The sequence below is a fragment of the Melanotaenia boesemani genome, chromosome 14, assembly GCF_017639745.1.
Source record: "Melanotaenia boesemani isolate fMelBoe1 chromosome 14, fMelBoe1.pri, whole genome shotgun sequence".
NCBI lineage: Eukaryota > Metazoa > Chordata > Actinopteri > Atheriniformes > Melanotaeniidae > Melanotaenia > Melanotaenia boesemani.
This window is the reverse complement of record NC_055695.1, coordinates 917222-937856: the sequence shown is the minus strand read 5'-3', so window position 1 is coordinate 937856 and position 20635 is coordinate 917222. Positions and strand designations below refer to the sequence as shown.

Below are 20635 nucleotides of genomic sequence, written 5' to 3'. Positions count from 1 at the left end.
TGCTCCTGATGATTGTCGTCATTGTTTCCTTACAGGTGTAGCAGATGGTTGTTGTTTTTTTACTTTGTATCTGGTGTGTGCTTGAGAGCAGAGGTTGTGCTAGACTTTTTTGTTGTCTGTCATTTTGATGGACAGGGTCATAAAAATCCAGTCATCATGTATTTTAACCCACCACATTAATTTTTAAACTGATAATAATGACATATTCAATAGCATTTAATTTTCATCCATTTTTAATTAATATTTAGTCCGAACAAACTGAACAGAAAATCCACACCGTGCCATTAAACATCAAGCAGATGAATACATGGAACTTTTTCTCTACAGTAACAAAAACCAGGGACTGTGGCCCCAGTAGCTACATATAAACAATGAAATCAAACTGTTGGAGCCATGTTTTCTTTTGTTAAGTTTCCCCCCAACCACAGGGGGTGGTGTTAAATATTTTGTGATCAGCCTGGATCCTACGGTGGCCTGGGGTTATTTAAGGTCAATCATCCTGTCAGAAGCAAAACAGTTTTTCTGTGTTCAGTCAAAGGGTTTGAGTTTTGTTTAAGAAGAATGTTGCTTAATGGAAACAAAGAGAAACGGACGTTCGTAAGAAAATAAATGTTATTCTGATTTTACACAACTGGAGGAAGACTGATCCTTAGCCTACTGAGTTCACGTAGGAACGCCAAACAGTCAACTTCGGTGGGACTTCGTTGCGACATAAACAACTGGACTAAAATACGAGCGGTGCAGCTGCTGTGGCCTGAACGCACCGTCTCACACCTTCTTCCTGGTCTGCATGGACTTGAACTGCGTGTCCGCGTGTGCGTGATCAAATGTCTGAAGTGGGATGGCTGCAGAGCCGTGACAGACGGCCTTCAGAGTGTTTTAAAAAGCCGGTCAACGAAAATATTGAAGGGTTAACGTGAACCCTGTTTGGGAGAAACTTTAATTGAGCCCAGTGTCACCAGTTTGTGGTCTAGTCCAAAAACTGGTGACACTGGGCTCAGTTTGTGTCATCACAGAGTGTGTACTCCACAATTTATTCTGATGCCTCTATTCCTTATTATAATCAGAGTATAACTTTAAATTTATGTGTAAACATGTAAAAAGTCCTGTTAGGTTAGCACCAGTGCTATCTTGGCCGTTTACAGTTGCCATGGTAACGTCCTGGCCCAGTCCTTCAATAAAACCAAAGGTCATCATCAACATATAAGCAGTGTCCCCATTCAGGGTCTGCACACTTCGAAGTCCGCTTGACGTTCGAGGGACAGCCCACCTAGCCAACAAGAACTTCCCATAGCAGCAACGTAGGACGAAGACTCATTTAAGCCTCTGAAACTACGTCTGCAGATCAGAACACTTAATGAACGTTAACAGCGACCGAATAATAATGTAAAAGACTGACGCTCTGCCGTTTTCCAGCCAGACTCTTCATTAACCCCTTAAAAATCCACGAATATTAACAAACATGTTTTTAATGTACTTGGTTTTGTCACATTTCTACTAAAATGTAGGAAAAAAAATAATAAAAAATATATTCTTCTGAGCTCGGTTGCTCATTCGACACCATCTTGTGTGCAATGAATTCTGGGAGAAAAGAGGCCATGAAGATGCATCCCCAGCAGCCTTCGTTTGGCCTTAATTTTACCACACAGAGGATCTGTACAGTCAAACCTCGCAGACCTGCTCTGGTCTTTGTTTGGGAACCACTGAGTTAAACTATAGAAGTAACCAGCAGATGGCAGCTTGTCTTTGTTCAGTGAAGTGTTGGAGAAACGACAGCAGAGGGGAAAAGTGGAGTTACTTTGAGAAGAAGAAAAACCAAAGAGCGACTTTTCTAACAGACACTGACGAGCTGCTTCTCCACCTTTCTGTTTAAACCACAGCACAACTATTCTACCAAAACTCTGCTTCCACAACGGGGGAAACATCTGGAGACCGTTCTGAGGCTCATTTCCTGCAGCCGATAAAAAGAATCCGAATTATTAGAAATGATGTCTTTAAACGTTTCCTTGCATGTGGTTGGGCAGCGGGGTCTCATCCATGTGGCTTTTCTTGTGGATGGTCAGTTTGCCTCTTTGGGCGAAACTTTGACCGCATATTTTACAGGAAAACGGCCTCTCACCTGTGTGGGTTACCATGTGGGCACTCAGGTAACAACTCCTGGCAAAGCTTTTACAACAAATTTCACAAGAATACAGCTTCTCGCCTGTGTGCGTCGTCATGTGGGCAGTCAAACTTCGATTTTCAGAGAAACATTTTCCACATGTTTTACAGGAATACGGCTTCTCACCCGTGTGGGCTCTCATGTGGGCAGCCAGACTACCACACTGAGTGAAACGTTTACCACAGGTGTTACAGGAATACGGCCTCTCACCTGTGTGCGTTCTCATATGAACAGTCAGATGATGTCTCCTGGCAAAGCTTTTACAACAAATTTCACATGAGTGTGGCTTCTCGCCGGTGTGTGTTTTCATGTGGGCAGTCAAACTTCGATTTTCAGAGAAACGTTTCCCACAGGTTTCACAGGAAAACGGCTTCTCACCTGTGTGGGATCTCATGTGAGCAGTTAACTGACAGCGAGAAGTAAAACTCTTTCCACAGGTGTTACAGGTAAAAGGCTTCTCACCTGCATGAATTCTGGTGTGAAAAGTCAAACTGCTACCTCGAGTGAAACTTTTACCACATATTTTACAGGAATATGGTTTAATGCCGGTGTGGGTTCGAACGTGGGCCAACATGTTGTCATGTGCTGTGAAACGTTTACCACAGATTTTACAGGGAAACGGTCTCTCACCTGTGTGTGTTCTACGATGTCTCATCATTTTGCATACTTTCGTAAAAACTTTTCCACAAAAATCACAGCTGACAGACTTTTTAGCCATGCCAGGCGCACAGAGACTCCCTGACGTTCCAGAGTTTTCCACATTACTGCTGTGACTTTCATCACTTCTGTCTCTGTGACGCTGATTTTCTGGTTCTGACTCTCCATCTGCAGCTGATTCTGAGTCTTCATGGTTGCTTCCTTCACATTCTGGAGTCTCATCTAAAGCAGAGATCTGAAAGAGAAGCTGCTCGCTGCTGGTTTCTGGTTTACTCTGCTCCCTGTTCTCATGAGTAACAGCAATCATGAAGCTCTCCGTTTCCTCCTTCAGTACAAGTTGCTCTTCCTCTGGACTGGTACATATTTCCTCCTGCTCCTCTTTAATCTGTGGAGGTTCTGGTTCTTCTTGGTCCACGGTGGAGCTTCTGTCCTGGTTACAGAGCTCTTGGTGGGTGAGAGCAACCTCCTCCTCATGGGTAAAATGCTGTGGGAGCTCTGCAAGGACAACGGGACACCAGTTAATTACTGAGACCATAAAACTAAACATCTGTTATATTTCAACCATGAACAGGGCTCTGCAGAATAAGCAGGTCCTTCATGTTTCCACGTTACATTTAAGTGTGTAAGTATTGTTAATATGTGTGTGCACCATTGTGGGAGAGTTCAGACACTTTCACACACAAACAGAAGTTTGGACTTTCAGTCAGATTTATAATCGCATAGCGTCGCCGCCGTAGGCTCGACGTGCACCCCTGCTTCGCAGACGGTTACACGGCGGTACTCCCTTGTGATTGGACAGTTTGGGATCATGTGTTGCCTGATTTCTGGATCTTCTCGCTGACTTTGTGTGGTAACCACCGTTTTAAAACAATAACCAGCGGATCAAGTTGAAGCTGATCGAATTATTTCTACGCTTTCTTCCACAAGTGAATAAAGACACTGAACCGTACTGGACGCCATTGTTGTTTAAAAACAGGAAGTACCTACCGAACTGAAGTAAACCTTTAAAAGAACTCCGACCTGGTGAGTTTACCGGCCGATACCGCCCCTGCTGCCACCTTCAGGTTAGGAGGAGAAACTGCAACACGACACCAAAACTACGTTTTCCCCGACACTCGAGTGTTAGAGCTCACCAGCGTCAGCTACGCCGTAAAGTACCGCACGCAGACGCCGCGCGAGTGTTAATCCACCTTTAATCTGTCCCGATCATCACTGCAGATCATTAAAATAATAAAATAAAACTCATCCACTACTTAACATGTTTATAGTCCTAGGAATTTAAGGCTGAAACCAAGGAGATGTATCATCAACTCTAGAGGCTGAAGGGCTTTCAAGATGGCTGTGGATCCATAGGGGGGATCGGTGGAACAAAACGTTACTGGGACACAAGGCGGGGACTGATCTTACCCGTCTGGGTCGCTCAGGCAAGGGTGTATGAAGAATAAAGATACATAACACCCTATGATCTTCACTGATGACGTGTCCAAATAACACCGGAAGGTGTATCAACTCTCTGAAATGGATGTGATTAATTACTGAGGTCAAGAAATAACCAGAACAAAGCAACTCACAATCCCATCAGAAATACTGGTCTTCAGGTAAGTCACCAGGTTTAAACAGTGTTTATCCAGAGGGACATGATGGACCTAGATGGAGAGGACCTACTCCACCAGCCTCTTGCCCTATGCTAGTTTTACTTACTTTTTAAGTGATAAAACCCCAGATATCTTTTCCCTTTTGTATTCTATCTATGAATTTTACGATTCATCCTAGACAGAATAGTCGTGTTGAGGACAACACCAAACGAGAAAGAAAGAAAGGCACATCTCCAAGGATGAGGATCATATTGAATCCCTGGAGAACCGAGGCACCAAACTCCAGCAAAAAGTCAAAACTTTAGCGGATCGGTGTGAAGACGAGAAGAGAAACTGCAGGGAGAACACCAGAATAACCGGTCTCAAAGAGAACATCCGCCGTGGGAGAACTGTTTTTTCTAAGGCTGGAAAAATGTCAGCTTCACTCATCCTGGGGGGTCGGCTCCGATTGGACGAGTTTTTTGGGTTTTTTGGGGGGTTTTTTGTGGGGTGTTCAGTTTTGGGGGATAATCTGGGGAGGAATTATTTATTTAAACTCATATTCTAGCCAATTTATATTGAAGATGTCAGCATTTTTTCTAAAAACAAAAAAATAAAAATCTCTGCTTCCTCATCGGAAGACGTGTTGGTGGGATTGAGGAGGTCTTTTAAGTATACCCTCCACCGCCTCACAACGTCCCGAGTGGAGGTCAGCAGCCCCCCATCCCCACTGTACACTGTGTTGACGGAGCACTGCTTTCCCCTCCTGAGCCGCCGGATGGTGGACCAGAATCTCCTCGAAGCCGTCCGGAAGTCATTCTCCATGGCCTCTCCAAACTGCTCCCATGCCCGAGTTTTTGATGTTCGAACTGCATCCTAGAGTGTCCTGATGCCAAGTGCACATGTGGACACTCTTATGTCTGAACAAGGTGTTCGTTATGGAGAATCCATGACGAGCACAGAAGTCCAACAGCAAAATAGGACCCATCCCCCCACCTGTAGGTGGAGGGAGGCTACTCTTTCGTCCACCGGGGTAAACCCTAACGCACAGGCGCCAAGTCGGGGGGCAAAGAGCATGCCCACACCTACTCTCACCAGGAGCAACCCCAGAATGGAAGAGGGTCCAGCCCCTCTCAAGGACAGTGGTTCCAGAGCCCAAACCGTGCGTTGAGGTGAGTCCAACTATATCTAGCCGGAACCGCTCAACCTCGCGCACCAGCTCAGGCTCCTTCCCCACCAGAGAGGTGACATTCCACGTCCCTAGAGCTAGCTTCTGCAGCCAAGGATCAGACCGCCAGGGTCCCCGCCTTCGGCTGCCGCCCAGCTCACACTGCAGCAGGGGCCATAGGGGTCAGGTGACTAGGTCGTTGTCAAGGTAAGGTAAATCAGGTAGCAATACCTCTGTCTGTGTTTTGGAGGTTCTTTTTAACCAGGAATAGTCTCTGCAACTGGATTCTGGATTTCCTGACTGGGAGACTCCAGTCAGTCCGAATCGGGAACAGCATCTCCAGCACAACCACACTGAACACTGGAGCTCCTCAGGGCTGTGTGCTCAGTCCACAGCTGTTCACTTTGCTGACTCACGACTGTGCAGCAATGCACAGCTCCAACTTCATCATTAAGTTCGCTGATGACACGACTGTGGTGGGTCTCATCAGCAAGAACAACGAGTCAGCTTACAGAGAGGAGATGCAGCGGCTGACAGCCTGGTGTAGAACCAACAACCTGTCTCTGAACGTCGACAAGAACGTCGGCAGGACTAAAGAGATGGTTGTTTTACTTCAGGAGAGCACCGAACGACCATTCCCCGCTGTTCATTGACGGATCTTCTGTGGAGATCGTCAAGAGCACCAAATTCCACCACCAAATCACTCTCTCCCTCACACACACACACACACACACAGAACTGTGCAAGACAAAAAGAACTGAACTGTACAGAACCCTCTGTCCCTCACACACACACACGTAACTTACATTGTTCATTATTTATTGCCCTACCTCGACCCTGTTAGAATTTCATTATGCTCCGTGTTCATATCCATGTCCACACCCATATTCTATTATTCTACCTCAACCAATGCTACTCTGTACATCATTTCATTCCATTTTAATTTTATTTTTATTTAAATTTTTCATACTCCACATAATCTCTTTTTCGGGGCCAAGTGTCTCATTGTTGTGTTGTCTTTCTTTAGTACTGTTATTGCACTGTACTGTCTGTAACACTGTTTGCACATAGATGGTTAGGTTAGGTTAAAAACTGGTCCTAACTCTGTGTTGTTTTGTTTTTTACGAGTTTTTGTTTTGATCCTCGTATGTTTCTGTAGTTTCCTGGAGAAACGTCGTTCCGTTTCACTATGTACTGCGTCAGCTATATGTGGTTGAAATGACAATAAAGCTTCTTGAACTTGAACTAACAAAGGGCTCCAGACTAAGTTTTTTACGAGGAGCGCAGCAGCCCCAACTTAAATTTTTGGAGCGCAAGCAGCAAATTTAGGGGCGCACACTGAAATCACCTTCAACAAATATTCACATTTTCTCTCATTTTCACTGTATTAGTGATAAAAATTTGAACAATAAATTCAGAAATTACAATCTTTACAATTCACATTTCTTGCAGTTGACATAAAAACATCTTACTGGCCGTGCTAATAAACAAGTAGACACAGAACTTCAAATCAAATAAAATCAGATTTGATTTTCACTTTGCAGTCGAAGCAGAGCGGCAGCTTTGTCCCCGTCATCCCCCACAGGACATGGTACGACTGGTCCATGTAGTTCCTGCTAATAAACAGCTTCAGGGACTGATGCTCCTAATAAATCCCCCCAAGACCCGCCTCTTTCCACGCATCAGCCAATCACAGTGCTCGTTTGTCCCCGCTCACACACACATTGGCTGTTGTCTTCTTCGTTGGTGTTTGTCTCCTTTTCTCGTACTGAAGTTAGTTTGAGGCAAACCAGCAGCTGTTCTGTTTTTACTGTGAGCTACTGGGCTGAAGAGGGAGCAGAAGTTTGTTAGAACTAAATAAAATCAGTTTTAACTCCTACAAGAAAAAACCGGATGTATCGTCGCCGTTGTGGAGCAGATGAAAAATTCACTCGCACGTCTCACATTTTAGTCATAAAATGCGACCGTTTGCTCGCCGTCTGGAACCATGTTACAAGTTTTTTTCTAAATTTCCTGTCTGACCACATCAGAGCTGAACTGGTTTGGAACATGTTCAGTCCACTAGTGCCGTCCATGGACCTCACAGAGACAGAAGACAGGTAACATAACTTTATTAGAACTTGGAATAAACAGGAATCTTCATACTTAGGCAGGTAGTGGAAGGGCTGGTACGGCATCCAAGGAAGGGGAACAGGAGAAGAGACGGGTCCACGTGGGTAAGAGCATCAGGTCCGACAGGGAGTGGGTGTGGTGCCGGGGAACATAAGGACCGGTGAGTCAATGGGAGACAGGTGTGACTGGGGCAGAGTGCGAGGATCAGGGACAGGTGTGGATGATTCGAGAGTGATCGCAGTAAAATGGCGGGACAGGCTTGGCTTGACCAGGTGAGGACGTGACACTGATGAGGAACAGCTAACAGTCACTACAGCGGGTCCCAGCTAGCTTTTAGCCTCCCAACATGGCGGCGTAAGCGAACAGCGTGATGTCAGTGAGAACAGTCCACATAAAATAAGCCCATGGAGCACATGTTAGGGCTCCTGCAAAGTGGACAGAAAAGGGTGAAAAAAGTATTTCATACTTCTACAATTTGGAGAAACGGAGGCAAGAAGAAAAATCTGTTAACAGATTATTTATAGATGTGGAAGAAAGCTCAAATTAGAACACAGTGTCATGGAAATCTATAAATTTTATTCTAAATTTTACTCCTCTGATTATCTGATAATTAAGATAACTTAAAAACCATATTCCAAACATATATTTTTATATAACAACTGCAGAACTAAATGAAGCTTTGAAGAAACTGGAAACAGGCAAAGCTCCTGCCAAGATTTCTATAAATTCCTTGGGAAGGAATTAAAAGATCTTCTCTTGTGCCCTTCTACAACCGAACAAGGACTCATTGCTCTTAGTCCCAAACCTGGAAAGGAGACGACTGACGACCGAACACATTACTGAATCCAGATTATAAAATTCTTGATCATGTGGTTGCGAACTGGTTAAAAGACGACTGATCTCAGATTAGTGAAGCAGTCTGGGTTCATTAAGGATGGCTCTGCCCAGGATAACTTCTACTGGACTCCAGTTCCTCCGCCCAGCATGACGGAGGGACGCTCTTCTTTTACAAGCTGTTTGCTTTGGTTGAACAAACTGTATTTTGGTTTTGGAGAAGTTTACAAATGTAAATGTGGCTCGGTTTCTCTCGGGACGACTAAATGCTGTAAAGTTTAACGAGGAATTGGTCGTGGATGCCGAGCTTCTCCTTTGCTCTTCATCGCTGTAACTGCAATTTTTATGAAACACAATCAAAATATTCCCCGTTTGAAACTGATGGGAACGTCATTGATTAGGTCAGTTAGCAGATGAAAGGACGTTTCACAGGTTCCTGCAGCGTGTTCGACATCTCACCGCTTCAATCTGAACATTACAGAACCAGGACTGTCGGTAAGTCATGATCATCCATGTCAAAAATGAAATTCAATACTTTTAATCATAATTTCAAATTATACAAAGAGAGACGCTAACATTTTCAGAACATTTTACAAAAACCTGAAAGATTTTGAACAGCTGGATTCAAAGAGACCGGTCCACGTTTTTTCACGTTTACTTCACCTTCGCAGTCTTTAATCTGATCAATGAATCAATCAATCACGATCATGAAAACGAGCCACTTTAATTTAAATAAACCTCATTACATTAAGGTTACAGCGAACAGCAGACCCATTTTCAGGCAACGAAGGAACAAACTAATAGAGATGGATTTATGGCTCTTTGAAGGGAGCCGTTCCTTTCAAAGAGCCATTCAAAAGACTGGCTCGTTCCCACAATATCTTACAAAATTTCACAATATAAGAATGACAAACAATCAAAATATGTACCTATATGAAATCTACTATACAAGGTTAAAAAAATTATAGTAAAAATCTAGATAAAAAAAGGATAAACCTGAGCAGTCAGAGCAAATTCTAGTAAATGTTTTGGATAGAACTCACAGCATTTGTTTCCAAACAATCCTCTCTGCCCACAGATGCTTCACATGAATGGAGCGTGTTGGACATCAGACTTCTATGATGTCACAAATGTTATTTATTTTCATTTTCATTTTACTCAACCGTACTACTTCTTATTTACTTATTTATTCATTTATTTATTCATTCAGTCAGTTTAAGCTGGAGTGGGGGGGGGCTTGGCGTGTGTGTGTGTATACGTGTGTGCATGTAATTGTGTGAAAGATTTCATTGAGTGTTTTTATTCTTATGTTTTTAATCATGTAAAGAACTTTGTGTTACCTATGGCATGAAACGTGCTTTACAAATAAAGTTTGATTTGATTTGATTTGATGAAGGCAGTGTCAAAAATTTGTATATAAAATGAACGGCTCACAACTGTGAATCGGTTCCCATCGTTCATTTAAAAGAGTCGTTCAAAAGAATCGATTCGTTCATGAACGTCACATCTCTACAAACTAACATGGTTGCAGTTCAGAAAAAAACGGACAGACTTTGGTTTTATCTTCTTAAAGCAATTTTTGAGTTTTTGGGCAACTGTACATTTATTAGACAGTGACGGGAGTCTTAACATAAGTTACCGGATGAATATGAAATGGTGTGTCCAGAAAGTAAATTTAAGGAAGTGATGAAACGTTCGATTCAGGAGTTTAACTTCTTGTACAAACAGGGAAGCGTCTCTATTAATGGAAGGACGACAATTTAATCGTCCCACACAATATTTCCCATGTCAATGAAGACAGAAAAGATTTTATTCATGTGAAGTCCACAGACATTTGGACTATCTGTGTTGGCCCTGCGACAGACTGGTGACCTGTCCAGGTGTACCTGCCTCTTAGAGATGTGACGTTCATGAACGAATCGATTCTTTTGAACGGCTCTTTTAAATGAACGATGGGAACCGATTCACAACTGTGAGCCGTTCATTTGTGAGCCATTCTTTTTATATACAATTTTTTTACACTGCCTTCATCAAATGCAATCAAATAAAACATTATTTATAAAGCGCTTTCATGCTATATGCAACACAAAGTTCTTTACATGATTAAAAACATAAGAATAAAAACACTCAATGAAATCTTTCACACAGTCACACGCACACACGTATACACACACACACCAAGCCCAACCCCACCCCACCCCCCTTCGAGCTAAAAATGAATGAATGAATAAATAAGTAAATAAGAAGTCGTACAGTTGAGTAAAATGAAAATAAAATAAATAACATTTGTGACATCATAGAAGTCTGATGTCCAACACGCTCCATTCATGTGAAGCATCTGTGGGCAGAGAGGATTGTTTGGAAACAAATACTGTGAGTTCTATCCAAAACATTTACTAGAATTTGCAAGGATAAACCTGAGCAGTTTATCCTTTTTAATCTATATTTTTCCTATAATTTTTTAATCTTGCATAGTAGATTCTATATAGGTACATATTTTGATTGTTTGTCATTCTTATATATTGTGAAATTTTGTAAGATATTGTGAGAACGAGCCAGTCTTTTGAATGGCTCTTTGAAAGGAACGGCTCCTCAAGATCCGGCTCCCTTCAAAGAGCCAAAAGTCCCATCTCTACTGCCTCTCACCTGTTCAAATGCTGGGATGGGCTCCAGCTCACCCGCGACCCGTCATGGAAAAAGCGGCGAAGAATGAATGAATGAATAATTTTTGTTCTGCAGTGAATTTATTTTCCTCCAGAAAAGCAGCGACCTGCACCTCATGTTGGACTCCATCAGAAGCAGGAGAGTAAAGTTAGAAACTATAATAATCAGAAGAAATTTTACACGTTTATTGTTTAATTCAGTTTAAACTAAACAACCGTTTGTTGGACCAAGATGGCGGACGCGTCGACGTATCGTAGCAACGGGCTGACGCGATCGACGCGGCGCCGTTTACGTATAAACATCTCTGTGTACAATGTGTAGTCGTTCACGCGTGTCCCGCCTTCCCTTCTGCTTCTAACTGTCAAATGTTTCATCTCGATACCTCAAAATTAAACTACAGATCAGCCAATCAGAACAAGCGGCTGTAAACATTTAGCATGTCTTTATTTCTGGGTGGAAAACAGTGAAGCTTTACTGAGAACTCTCCTCCATCCTCCAGGAGTCAGATCCATGAGTCGGGTGGGACCATCAGGGGTTCATACCTATCGGGTTTAGGTGGATGTGAGGTTTCCAGGTGACATCCAGCAGTCTGCGCTGACGATCGATCTCTTCTTCGTACTGGACGATGGTTTTTTCAAACTCTGTGAATATTTCTTCAGCAGCAGCAGTTAGTCGCGCGCTGATAAACTCTCTCAGATGCTGAACTGAAGACATTGTTGCTGAAACACACTCACACACTCCGCTCACACACCTCCACACAGCGAAGCTAACGATGCTAGCGCTGCTGCTGCTTCTTCTGGTCGGCAGACAAACTAACGTAGAGCTGCATTACCGCCCCCTGCTGGTCTCACACACACCTGCACCGCCCTGATTCTCCTGCTGTGTTGCTGCTGTTTCCCAAACCTTTTTCAGCAAATTGCCCTTGTTGACTTTTTTTTATAGCCAAATGTCCCCCTAACCCAGGGGTGTCAAACATAGGGCCCGGAGAACAAAACGGGCCTACCAGAGGGTCCAGTCTGGCCCACAGGATGAATTTGGTTTATATGAAAATAAAATAGAAAATAACTGTAATATTTTAATAAAAGTAACTGTAATATCTAATTTGTCCATGTGAGGTTTCCTTTTTTCTGTTTAGATATAAAACATGTAAAACGTTCCCAAGGCAACGTAATAACTTCAGAATCAGCTTCATTCGCCAAGTATGAACACACACACAAGGAAGGTTTGCAGGCAGATGTCGCTCTAGTGCAGCATTAGTAAAAGTAAAAAGGAATAAAATAAGCAGCAAGTAATAAAACAGACTCGTGTATAGTGGTGTCTACAATACGCAGAGCGACATATGCAAATATAAATGACCTCTACAAATATGAGCTCAGTAAAGTGTGTATCAGTGGATGTGGTAGGACTGGTAGAAAATGAGCTACCCTGAGATGCCTGGCTGTAATTTGGCATCAAACTCATAAATGAAACAAATACAGGCTCATCACGTGCTGATGACAAATAATACCCTCCCTTCAGCTCATGAAGCCATTAATGTTGCGTAACTGGTGTCTGAAAACAGCGGAGCTCCTCGTGTAAACCACTTCCATTTATTACAAGACGAATGAGAATAGAAACACCCAGATTAGCTGGAACACAGACCAAGACAGGAGTCATGAAGCGGGACAGAAAACCTCCATCTGGGAAAAACCAGGAGCTGAGACGTCCCTCCTCTCCTGGGACTTCAGTTCACTCCCAGAAAACCGGATGAAAAGATCAACACCATATTTACAAAACAGACACGATTACATGTTAAAATAATTCAGATGGTCTTGGCTCTTATCTTCAGGAGAAACCTGAGAAAGGAGCTGCTCCTGGTTTGGTTTTAAGTCACCGGTAATATGTTCCTCGTGAGCAGGAGTCACCATGACGGCATCGGCCTCCTGCTTCAGAACAAGCTGTTCTCCCACATGAACGGTGCAGAGTTCCTCCTCTTCTTCTTTAATCTGTGGAGCTTCTGCTTCCTCCTGATGAAGACTGAAGCCAGCCTCCTGGGTACCGAGCGGCTGCTCATCAACACCTTCCTTCTTCCACTTCTACTGCTGAGAAGACTCTGAAAGGACAACAGGACACAAGAAAAGCTTCTGCTTGAGAAGTCACCATGTTTCCACCACATGCAAGGCCCGTATAACATGACTCACTAAATTACACCCAAACACCACCAATTATCTGGCTGCAGCGGCGAGTTACTCATTCGTTCAGATACGTTCAGTCTCATCATCAGCAGAAAACGTCCAGATGTTATTTGTGATCTTATGGTCCAGCTCTGGCTGGAGCATAAAGCTGCTGGTAAACCGGACAGTTCAGCCTTCTGGCTCAGCTCTTTCCACCAGGACAGACCAGCACAGTTCCAGTAAGCAGCCTGTCAGCCCCCCGCTTCATCTCCACGTACCCACGAGAGTCCCGTTTCATCCCAGCTTTGTTTAACAGGGACAGGCCGTATCAACAGAAGAAGACTTTTAAATGTACGTCAGTGGAAAAAAGGATCCGTGTAAATTCTGCAGCTGACGTGCTCTAGTTAGTTAGTTAGTCATATTAACTAGGTTTTATTCAAATTAATTGGAATAAATACACTTTTACTTCATCCAGTTAGCACTTTATTGTCAGCTTGTAATGTAAACAGTACCATTCCTCACTCATTTGGTGACCTGGGACCTCATTTCTAAAGCTGGCGAAGGAACAAAACCGGCATACGCCAAACATAGTCAAGGTTTAGGATTTATAAAAACCAAACTGGACTGGAAAATTTTCTTCCTCCACGGCTACTCTGAACCCGACGTACGCACAAAATCTAGCTAAACAGGAACCGGCGACACCAACGGTCCAGAATAAAACCAGGAAATGATGTGAAATGTGAGACATTTGTACATAATCCACTATCGCCTTCCACCTTACATGTTAGATATTAAAGCTGTTCGTAGAAATAAACACATATTCCATATTAATCCTCCTAAGAGCCACGCTCGGGAAAACCAGGATTTCCAGGAAAAAGGGAGAAAATGTTAATAAGAAGCTCAACCACTAAAACATGTTCTGTCATTGTGGAACAAAACTTCATGTTATAAAACCCATCCAGATAAATAAGGAGCCAGTCTGCTGCCAGCATGTAGCATCAGTGTGGAAAGTAGCTTTGGTCCTTCGTTCCAGCAGAGCGGGACCAGACTGGAGGCTGGAGGTCTAGAAGTGATGCTACGCTAACGAAACACACAAGAGGAGGATTTCCTTTATTTATTCTTACACAATGTTTTTATTCTTGTCCTCATTTCTGTCCACACGTCTTTATTTCCTACAACTCCTTGTCCACCTGGTTAATAGCGGTGATGGTGGCCCTCTGCACCACCCACCCAGCTGGAGCACCGCCCACCCAACTGGAACACCGCCCACCCAGCTGAAGCCCCTCCCACCCAGCTGGAGCACCCAGCAACTAGAAAGAAATATTAAATTATTTAACACTAAATAGACTGCTACCAATCCCAGATGTATCTATACATATTTATTTTATACATTAAAACAAAAGACTAAATGAACAAATGACTATTTAGTACATGATATTTAGTAATTTTACATCTTCATATTTTTCCTCTTGTGGTTTATTTAAGGGTTTCTGGACGGCCGTTTGTGGAAGCTATCTGGCTATTAATAAGCTAATGTGAGTTCTGCACTGCAGTCATTTCATACGGCTTTATGTTTTCGCAAAAATGCCCCCGAACAAAGTTTGATATGTGGTGAAATGGGTGGGCTTACAAGTCATGTAATAGAAAAGTGACTAGAACATCTGTATCAATCAGTCAATCAATCAATCAGTCTTTATTTATAGAGCACTTTTCATACATACATGCAGCACAAAGTGCTCTCCATGGTTAAAACAATGCCCCCCCCCCCCCCCCCCCCCCCCCCCCCCCACACACACACACATAAACACACACACAACTCCCTCCCTCCCCGCGTCCTCTCACATACCAGTATGTACAAGCAAGCATACACATACACACACACATACTTGCACATATTAAAAGACTAATGTGAGGTTGAGCACAGATGAGCCTGGTAAGGAAACACTATCACAGGGAGCCGTCTGCACCGGGAGCTGTTCACAGGTCACGACCGCCAGGACACCGACCCAGGGCACACGGCCAAGTGAGAGGCAGAGGAGCCACCCAACCAGACTGAGAACCCGCAGGACAGAGCCGCAGCAGCCACAGCCGATGAAAGCCCCCGGTGCAGAGAGCCCCCTCCGAGGAAACACTGGAGAAATAACCTAAAAATAATATAAATAGAATAAAAGCATAGAATAAAATAAAAATGGGTTAACATAGAAAAATAAATAGGCTAGGGGAATAAAATAAATAAAAATAAAATGAATAAATATTAAGTAAAAGCTAAATTAAAAAGGTGGGTCTTGAGCCTGCTCTTAAAAACATTAACGTTCTCTGCAGCCCTGAGCTCCTCCGGCAGGCTGTTCCGCAGACGAGGACCATACCACTGGAAAGCTGCCTCTCCATGAGTATGTGTCCTGACTTTAGGTACAGTCAGGAGGCCAGTACCGGAAGACCTCAGGGGCCGCGAGGGTTCATAAGGTAAAAGCAAATCTGAAAGATAAGAAGGCCCAAGACCATTAAGACATTTAAAAACCAATAAGAGAACCTTAAAATTGATCCTGAAACACACGGGAAGCCAATGCAGTGATTCTAAAACCGGTGTAATGTGGGCCCGCCCTCTGGTCTTCGTCAGCACACGAGCAGCTGAGTTCTGTAGGAGTTGTAGAGGTGCAATACTCTTTTTGGGAAGACCAGAGAGCAGGGCATTACAGTAGTCAATACGACTGGTGATAAAAGCATGCATCAGCATCTCCGTGTTGGCCCGAGAGAGAATGGGACGGACTCTGGCTATGTTTTTAGGTGATAAAATCCTATTTTAGTAACATGTTTAATATGTGGAATAAAACCAAGCTCAGAGTCAAAAATAACGCCCAGGTTTTTTACTTGTGATGATGGGTTTAATGCGCATGCCTGTAATTTAGCTAAGAGTTTGTCTCTCTGAGCCTCAGGACCAATGACTAAAACTTCAGTCTTGTCCTGGTTAAGCTGTAAAAAGTTTTCTGCCATCCAGGATTTGATATCTAAAATACAGTTGAAAAGGGCGTCCATTGGTCTCGTGTCATCAGGAGACATGGAGATGTACAGCTGAGTATCATCAGCATAACTGTGGAAGTTTACTCCATGCCTCCTGATGATGCTGCCAAGAGGGAGCATATACAAATTAAAAAGAACAGGGCCTAAAACTGACCCTTGAGGCACACCACATGTCATTTTATGGATCTTAGAGGAGCATGTATCCAAACTTACCATGTAAGTTCTGTCTGTGAGATAGGAAGTGAACCAGTTGTGAACAGCACCAGAGAGGCCCACCAGGTGTTTCAGTCTGTTTAAAAGAATAGTGTGGTCTACTGTGTCAAATGCTGCGCTAAGATCCAGTAGCACCAAGACTGAGAGGTTCTGTGAGTCACAGTTAATCCTAAAATCATTTAAAACCTTCAGGAGAGCAGTCTCTGTGCTGTGGTTCACCCTAAATCCAGACTGATATATCTCAAGGATATTTCTACTATTTAAAAAATCATTAAGCTGAATAAAAAACAGTTTTTCTAGAATTTTACTTAAAAATGGAAAGTTGGATACAGGTCTATAGTTATTAAAATCATTACAATCCAAATTGCTCTTCTTCAGAAGAGGCCTCACCACCGCCGTTTTAAAGGCTGCAGGGAAAACGCCCATCTGAAGAGAGCAATTTATCATGCATAAAAGCTCGTCTTTAAAAAATCCATAAAATGATTTAAAAAGTGAAGTGGGAACTGGGTCTAAAAGACATGTGGTGGTTTTACTGTGGAGAAAACTTTATCAAGGATCTCAGCATTAACCAGGACAAAACTGTCCAGTGTCTCCTCGGGTAAAAGAAGCACTCAGATGTGTTCGTGTTCTGGTTGGATAAAATACCACATCTGATGGCACTGATTTTACCTCTGAAGTGGTCTGCAAACTGCTCACAGAGAGAGTTGCTGGGGGTTCCCTGGGAGCTGTTAAAATCAGGGTTACATAGGTGATCGATGGTGGAAAAAAGAACCTTGGGATTATTTTTATTGTTACTGATTATTTTTGTGAAGTACATGTTTCTTGAGTTCCTTAGTGCGTTATTGTAAATTTTAAGTTGCTCACAAAATATCTGATAATTTATTGTCATTTTATTTTTCCTCCATCTCCTTTCTGCAGCCCTGCAATTTCTTTTGAGTTTTTTAACCTCCTCATTCCTCCAGGGAGATATAAGTTTTGGGTAAATCTTTTTTGTAGTGAGTGGAGCAACAGAGTCGAGGCTTGTCTTCAGTTTACTGTTAAAGTGTTCAACAATAAAATCACAGGGTGCAGGTAAAATCACAGGAGGACATTTATCTAGAACTTTGATAAAATTTGCAGCCACTTCAGAGGTTAGATAGCGCTTCCTCACAGTTCGCACCGAGGTCTCCCGCTGAATAAAACCGGTGATGTTAAAAAACACACAGTAGTGGTCAGAGAGAGCCGTGTCAACAACAGAGGACACACCGGCAGAAAGGCCATAGGTAATGACCAAGTCCAGTGTGTGTCCTCTGTTGTGAGTCTGCTGCGTGACATGTTGAGTAAAATCCATATAGTTAAGAATGTTTAAAAATTCTTTTGAAACAGGGTCTAAAGGATTATTTATGTGCAGGTTAAAATCACCGGTTAAAATTATCATGTTGTATGTTGTGTGTATGATTGATAAAAATTCTGAAAACTCATTAATAAAAGCAGCACATTTTTGGGGTGGTCTATAAACAGTGACACATAAGATTGGAGGGCTGCTAAAAACAATGGCGTGATATTCAAAAGTGGTAAAATTAGCGAATAAAATCTGTTTGGTGGTGAGAGTGTTATTGGTTAAAGATGCTGTGCCACCACCTTTCCTACCAGTTCTTATAGAAAAAGAAAAGTTAAAATTTGGCGGGGAGGCCTCAGCTAGAACAACAGGTGCATCCACACCCAACCATGTTTCAGTTAAAAACAAACAGTCTAGTTTGTGGTCTAAAATCAGGTCATTGACAATAAAAGACTTATTTAACAGAAAGCGTATATTTAAAAGTGCCATGTTGAGTGTGACTGGTGACATTTGAACTGAAGAGGCAGGTACTGGTTGACATTTTGGAAGAGGCCTGAGATTATTGATGTTTACGGTATGATATGGTTTGTGGTGGTGTGGTTGCTCTCTGAATGTGATGATGACATGAATTGATGAACTGTGTGGAGGAATGTTAGGTCCAAGTCCAGTATTGCGAGCTTTGCTGTTAAAAGTGGAACTGAGTAAGTAGGAGCTGGGACCAGGGGGACATCAATCCGTGACGGACAGGTCAGCAGGTGCAGCGGGTTTGGTGTGATGAGTGGGCTGGGAGCAGGAGTGCTGCACACCAAATGCCAAATTGGCGGACAGAAGACGGCAGCCCCGCGTGTTGAGGTGGAGCCCGTCAGCCCCAAAAAGATGCCTCGGCTCCCAGAAAGCATCAAAGTTGTTAATAAAACCCAGGCTGTGGGAACTACAGGCGGTGGAGAGCCAGGTGTTGAGGCTGAGCAGCCTGCTGAAGCAGCCTATCCCTCTGCCGCAAGTGGGGGTGGGGCCAGAGATAAAAACATTTACCTGACATTGTCCAAGCAACGTGAAAAGATGGAGGAAATCCAGCTTTAACAGCTCGGACTGCTGTTTACAGATATCGTTGGTGCTGACGTGGATTATGATCCTGTTGGTCTGCGGCTGGGACCTCAGGATGCCCGGGATTCTGTCGGCGATGTCCATAACAGTGGCTCCCGGGAACGACAGGGTGAGCGCCCCCCTCATCCGTACGTTCTTCACGATGGAATCCCAGATAATGAGTGTGGAGTGAGGATGTGTTGAGCTTGGTCTTAAACGTATTTAAAGAGGAACATGATAGATTTTGGGCAGCACGGTGGCATTGGGTTAGCACCACAGCCTCACAGCAAGAAGGTCGCCGGTCGGCGGCGGGGGGGGGTGGGGGGTTCGAACCTTGAGGGTGGTGGCCTTTCTGTGTGGAGTTTGCATGTTCTCTCCGTGTATGCGTGGGTTCTCCGGCTTCCTCCCACCATCCAGAGACATGCATGATAGGTTAATTGGTTATTCTAAATTCTCCCTAGGAGAGAGTGTGTGTGTGTGTGTGTGTGTGAATGGTTGTTTGCGACAGACTGGTGACCTGTCCATGGTGTACCTGCCTCTCACCTCTCACCTGTTAAAATGCTGGGATAGGCTCCTGCTCACCCGCGACCCGTAATGGAATAAGCAGTCAAGATAATGAATGAATGATAGATTTTTTTATGTCATTCCACAGTATCGCCTTTATTTAGCAACAGAGGCCCTACAGAAAGAAATGTGGAATTTATTCTTACTTCTTGTAAAATGTGCATAATAGCAACAGTTAGACTGAAAATAACTTTGAAAAGAAAGAGGAAGAGATGTCAGACGCTAAACCACTTTATACATAAGAACCCCTGTTTGGTAGCCTACTTAACCTAATAAATTCAGACTAGTTCCAATTGTTTAAATAACGGTTTAGTTGAGGCTGAATAAGAAGAACTGGTGGCAATTCTTACAAAGGGTTTCTGAACTCAATAGATCATAAGTAAGAAAGGTAAGTGCTGGCCCAAATGATCCTACAGTAAGAAATGTAAGGGTAAATTAAACTGTAATATAAGGTTAAGAGTGTGCTGTTTTTAAAATACTGTTTAACCCTTTTTATAATGCCCAATGATTTAAAAACCTTCTTACAAGCAAATTCACAATGATTCTTAAAGCAGAACTTCTCTTCAATGTAGACACCTAAGACTTTCCTTATGAAACTTGTGCAGGTGCATGATCAATGATCTCAATTTTGGCTCTGTCTGCATTATAAATAATTAAATTACATTTCTTGACATTAGTAATCTGTTTAACGTAGACCAGTGGGAAACATGAATGAGTCCAGCATTTGCCTTGGCAATAAGGGAATCAAAAATTTAACCGTATCAAAAGCCTTTAATAAATCTTGAAAAATGCCTAGGGTGTATTCATATTTCTCCAGAGCAGAAGTAAATTTTTCTGTAAAAGAGCCATATATGCAGAATATTTCTTCCTGGTGTTCGAGCAAGATAATGTTGTTATCTAGGTGTTTCATGATTCTATTATAGACTAACTTTTTAAGAACTTTAGAAAGACAAGGTAGTAGAAATAAAGCAATTCTAACAGGCTCCAGGCATCTTTAGGCTATTTCAGAATCGCAGCAATACGCTCCAATTCATTAAAGTAGACAAAGCGGGGGCTCAAAACATCCATATGATGAGTCAAATCCCAGGTTTCCCTTGCCCGGACGTGGGCCACCAG

The 20635-nt window shown here is 43.0% G+C and overlaps 2 protein-coding genes across 3 annotated transcripts in view; both read right to left on the bottom strand.

The window, feature by feature from the left end:
* Positions 1-2924, bottom strand: part of si:dkey-121a11.3 — a 34325-nt gene extending 31401 nt beyond the window's left edge. For both annotated transcript variants that reach the window (XM_042006072.1, XM_042006073.1), the window contains exon 1: positions 2792-2924. The gene's annotated coding sequence lies outside the window, so the exon portion shown is untranslated. The remainder of the gene's footprint in view (positions 1-2791) is intronic.
* LOC121652928 (zinc finger protein OZF-like) lies at positions 226-13740 on the bottom strand. Its single transcript, XM_042006076.1, has 2 exons — positions 11713-13740; positions 226-3313 (listed from the first exon to the last, which is right to left on the bottom strand). Exons 1-2 carry the CDS (start codon positions 11882-11884, stop codon positions 1995-1997), a joined length of 1491 nt encoding a protein of 496 aa, XP_041862010.1. The 5' UTR covers positions 11885-13740; the 3' UTR covers positions 226-1994.
* Between the last annotated feature and the right edge of the window lie 6895 nt (positions 13741-20635).

Bases quoted from the DNA above. Each gene is read 5' to 3' on its own strand.
- LOC121652928 (XM_042006076.1), bottom strand. From the start codon at position 11,884: ATGTCTTCAGTTCAGCATCTGAGAGAGTTTATCAGCGCGCGACTAACT. The intron at 3,314-11,712 runs GTATGAACCCCT...TTGTCCTTGCAG, and splicing joins CATCCACCTAAACCCGATAG to AGCTCCCACAGCATTTTACC.